The 5,185-nt window shown below is 37.3% G+C and overlaps 2 protein-coding genes across 2 annotated transcripts; both read left to right on the plus strand.

Moving 5' to 3' along the window:
* Positions 1-801: 801 nt before the first annotated feature.
* On the plus strand, positions 802-1,954 carry BDB00DRAFT_757983 (uncharacterized protein; the record flags this gene model as incomplete). Its single annotated transcript, XM_053119024.1, has 4 exons — positions 802-1,031; positions 1,103-1,256; positions 1,346-1,566; positions 1,666-1,954. Coding segments are annotated over 4 exons (894 nt in total), but the record flags the coding sequence as incomplete, so codon positions are not given.
* Positions 1,955-3,217: 1,263 nt separating this feature from the next.
* Positions 3,218-3,993, plus strand: BDB00DRAFT_807834 (uncharacterized protein). The gene is made up of 2 exons (XM_053122360.1): positions 3,218-3,783; positions 3,812-3,993. Exons 1-2 carry the CDS (start codon positions 3,277-3,279, stop codon positions 3,839-3,841), a joined length of 537 nt encoding a protein of 178 aa, XP_052982829.1. The 5' UTR covers positions 3,218-3,276; the 3' UTR covers positions 3,842-3,993.
* Positions 3,994-5,185: the final 1,192 nt, after the last annotated feature.

A 5,185-nucleotide genomic window follows, 5' to 3' on the forward strand; every position in this document is an offset into this window, starting at 1 on the left:
TTTATATCATTCACCAGTGGAATCTTAGTTATAATCATATATTATTGTTTATGGTCAAGGTATCTTTTGGCAGCAATGGTAGAGTTTAACTTTCCCTATTTTTTTTTATCTTTCTCTATCTCTTCAATAAAAAAAACAACCCATCTCGTATATTTTTATATTTATTTACTGGCTTATTTTTATATAACAGTATGGTCGATGTTGTTCCGGTACAATCACTCTATAGCGGAGTTGATTTTTTTTCCAGGAATTTGATGAAGGTCAGAGCGATGTGGCGCATAGCAACTTTTAAACTATTCCTGTTGCTAATGTATTGCCTGTACAAACATCCCAGCGTCAAACATGACTGATAATAGTAAAAGACTCGAAGGTGATATAATGCTGCTCCTTCAATGAAATATTAAAAATAATAAGGACTAATAATATACCAGCGATCTGTTCTCAATTGAGTTGTAAGAAAGAGAATGGGCCAGTTCTGTTTCAGTCTGTTATAGATGCCATGGAAACTGAAATCGTTCAAAGCAGTCTTATTTTTGGTGTGAATTTTGATTATAAGGCAATGTGGATCAAGGACATTCAAAATTGTGCCAACAATCTTGAAATACGACTGGTAAATGCAAAAGATTGATGACAAGATAACTTCGGGCGAATAATACGCTACTAACACTATTTGCATAATATGGTTAGGATAACGCGAAGCCAACATGGAAGCGTATTGAAAACAAGCTCAATATCGAACGTCAAGACAACACATCAGCACCAGTAAAATCAAGATCAACTCCGGCACCAGTAGCATCCTCTTCCTCCTCATCCCCTTCTTCTTCCTCGTCCTCTACTTGTCCAACTTTAAAAACCAAGCTTTCGACCATTGACCGTGACAAGGTATTAAAAGTGTATGATGCATTGATACGAGATGAAAACACATGCTGGGTGCTGAAGGCAACCAAACGACAAGCCACACTCGAAAAAAAGACACTATGGTCAGTCAAAAGAAAAATGCGTGAATTCGTTGCCACTCTTACCTACGTCCAGTAAGTATTGTTCATGGGAAATAAAAAAAAAGAAAAAGAAAAAACGAAATGAGTCACTAATTCATCTTCAGTCCTACTTTATTATTTATTCTTGACATGAGTGATTTGAATTGGGTCAATTATTTCAATAAGGAAGAGCTGGAGGAACTCAAGAGTAGTGGCCAGCCTATCCTTCGATGCATACACGACGAACTCAAACCAAAGTTCGAGCAGATTGAAAATTTGGTAAGTCTGTGTATGTGAACGGCAACACCATATGTAAATTTCAATATTATTAACTTATTTCAGTTATCGTCGTGATAATATGTATATAGAAATCTGCTTTGGATGCTTATAATTTTAGACGACTCATTGATCATCATCCCATTGAACAACCTTTGCTTGCATGGCTTTCCCAGACGTTGATGCAAACGGCAACGTTTTTTACTCCTGGCGCGCGTACACCTACTCAAAATATGTTGGAAAGTGATAAACTATATTATCTGTGGAGCTTATTGAGTACGATTCACCGTAATTCGGGCATTGAAGCATTGGGGTGAGTGTAAAATTTAATTTGGATGAAGCTGGTCAAAAGCAAAGAATCTTTGGATATTCAGTGTTGACAAAATTTTCATTTTCATTTTATTATTTAAAGAAAGGAAAAAACAAGTACCTTTCATGCTAAAATCTTAAATTCAAAACGCAAACTATCTGCTGTTGATGAGATTGAACGTGAAAAGATTGGTAGAAGACTTGATACAATTTATAGTGGCAGGGGTATTGAATTGGGTGTATTAGAGGCAGGTCCTACGAAAGATAATACAAAAGAATTCGAAGAATTTGTTTTCAAGGATATGTTGAGCGAAATCGTGAGCCGTCGTCCTTCACTCTTACATAAGGCTCATGTCCTTGGTTACAACATAAATGGTATGTATGCAAAATAATAATAATAATAATAATAATAGTAGTTTTATGATAGAATCGACACAGGTAACAGAAACCCGTTGATGATACTTAAACCTGATCTATTTTAGGAGGTTAATAGCAAACCCCTTGACACTTTCGCCTAGCTATACCGTGTATACTAAGTTGTGTAGATGGAGATACCATTAATGACACTCCCATCCATGCTTACTACATGTTAGGAAGCACTTAAGATAGAGCTTCTTTATTGTACTATTATGTAGTTAACTATATGTAATGCTATTTTATGCGCCCAAGATTCGTTACATCTAGTTTAACTTTAATTATATTTTAATCTCGTTATTAGATGAGGTCACTACAACTGTTAAGCCAATATGTTCTTTATGTCCGATATATGTGCCTGATTGAGAGGCTATTTATGTTCTTATATGTTAAACGAATGGACCCACTTCCATGAGCTGCATGTGGTCTATTAATGATTAATAGAGTCTCCTGAGAGACCACCGTTTATGTTTTATATCTTTTAATTTTTTTTAAATTCTTTTTATTATTATTACCATTGTACGAAAAAGTACTTTGCGCTCTTTAGAGATAGCAAAGACAATAAAATCTTTTATAAACATTTTTAAAATTTATATACGTTTGCTGGATGGCGTTTGCTATTATCGAGTATACTTATATATAAATCGTAGAGCTATTTCATTGATGAGTGAGAACTGAGGGGGCCAAAAGTCTGCATACCAGCATTTATCTTTAATGATTTAGAGTTGACTCGTTCTATATTTATGTGTTACCTAGATACTTAAATGGATCCTGACTGTATGAAAAGACATACCATTAATTGAGATTCGTTATATCTACATTCCAATTACCGTAGGGAATTAAAATCCACCAGTCGAGTTATCTTTTCTACTTTACTTATTTTATGATGGACGCCTTTACTGAATTCGAACAAACACTTTCTTACAACTTCCATAACTACACTCATGCAAAAGACCTTATTCACTGGTTATCCAGTGTGGGTGAAGCAAACATCCAATATGCTCGAGTACATCGCGAACTCCAAGAGCGTTTAAATCAAATCACCCAGTCCGAGCCACAAGCAGGTGCTATTTACCTTAACTGGGCACACCCGTTCTGGAGGGCAAAGCGCCTCGCCTTTTTGAGCATCCTCCAATCACGACAAGTTGGAGGTCGTTCCCAGAACATGGAATATTCTAACATCAACTCCGACTACGTGCATATGCATAAAAAAGAATTTATATATTTCAAAAAAAAAACATATATAAAGAAGAAAAATATCCTAAACAATCAACTCTATCATACCACTTGAACTACTACAATGAACAACAACAACAACACCCAAAACAACACCAACATTACCATTGTAGCTCCATGGGCTCAAGAAACGATGACGGGCAATAGCTCGGACGGATGGGGACCAACCCCCACGCATATTCCAAGCAGAAACGAAGGCGGTTGGGCCTCGGAACCAAGCGTAGCTAGCTACGAAGACGATGCCATGGATATCGATGAACAATCAACCACGCATACATCACCATCGCCGCCACCACAAGACCAACGAAACCACCAACAAGACGTAGCGTTGGATACCTTGGACGCCATCATCGATGTGGACATAGAGGCGTTCACGACAGTAGCAACAGCTTATGCAAGCATCTCTACATTGCTGAGCTTGCGTACCCATCTACAACAGCAGCTTACCCAGTTGGCGGGTAATACAACCAGAATCATCCAACATGTACCAGTGCGGGCGCACCTGCAACGAAACCAAAATCAGCAGAGACAATTAACTCTTGCTATCGTTATTAGAGACACCTTCCCTTGGGTGCCCTGTGAACCTATACTGTGAAGAGTGCCGAAACGTCTTCCTAGGACACAACTGACGAGGATACGACGATCCGAGTTTTTGGAGACCTAATGGTTCTCACTTACAAATTATACCTTCTTATTATCATTATACATACATTATATATATATTAAGAGAAAATGTAGTAGAAAAGAAAAAAAAACATATAACATACAAACAATAAAAAAATATCATGTAAACCCAAACTTTTGTAAGCCTAAACGGCAATCTCCCAACTGTACTACAAACCCACATACACACACACACACACACACAGACTATATCAGTACCTGTTTATACATATCAAACCTTTTATTTTAATAAACTGCAATAGGTACAGAAATATAAATCGATCATAAACCACAATACAATCAAAAAAAAGAGAACATAAACAAACAAACACACACGATATACACAAAGATACACATCAAAACCCATTATCACACATAAACACACAAACAAAAGGATGGAGCGCCGACTCATACAGAGTGACTCTACGACTCGCACCTGATTCAACAACAATACTATGGAGCGCCGACACATACACAGAGCGACTCTACGAGCCACATACAACTTATCAAACCGATCGAACGGATGGAGCACCGAAACATACAGAGCGACTTTACGATCCAAACAACAATATCACATCAATCACATCAAATGGATAGAGCACCGACACATTTACAGCGTGACTTTACGATCCAAACAACATCACAAAAGAATTACAACAAAAACGAATGGATGGAGCCGCTGACGCATATACAGAGCGACTTTACGACCCATTATACAACAATTCAAACGATGTGGGACCATCTTTTTCTGGGACCGAGGAGGTGTGATACCCCGAGAACTATCCCTACAATAAAATCTGAATACAAGAAAGAGCTGCATAACAAACATCAAGCACATCACATCACACAACAACAAGAGCTCTACTACAGCAGCCTCGCAATTACTACAACATTCTGGCACTTTCCAATAAGGACACAGCGATCCAATAACTACGCAGCAACAACTCTACAAACTTCTGGCACCTTCCAAATTGCCGAGGAATAGCTAATAATAGCATTACTCCTAGACTTTCCAATTGATTCCACATCCATAACCATTGGATGCGAGTACTTTCCACAACCTTCGAGCATCATCTTTGATGTTCAATTATTATAGATGTATTGAATTATTTTGAAAGATATAAATACCCCCTCATTTTATATAAGTAAAGACATTGAATTTCTACCTCCCACTTTTGACTTAACTTTTCAAGTGTTGTTTTCAATCACTCAAGACCTAAACACGGCTTGTTTTATCTTACATATTATTTATTGCTCATAACTGAAGCTAAATAAACTCTTCTATTAAGACCAGACGTAACATACCTGCT

Source organism: Zychaea mexicana (genome assembly GCF_025766255.1).
Source record: "Zychaea mexicana strain RSA 1403 chromosome Unknown BDB00scaffold_13, whole genome shotgun sequence".
Taxonomy (NCBI): domain Eukaryota; kingdom Fungi; phylum Mucoromycota; class Mucoromycetes; order Mucorales; family Lichtheimiaceae; genus Zychaea; species Zychaea mexicana.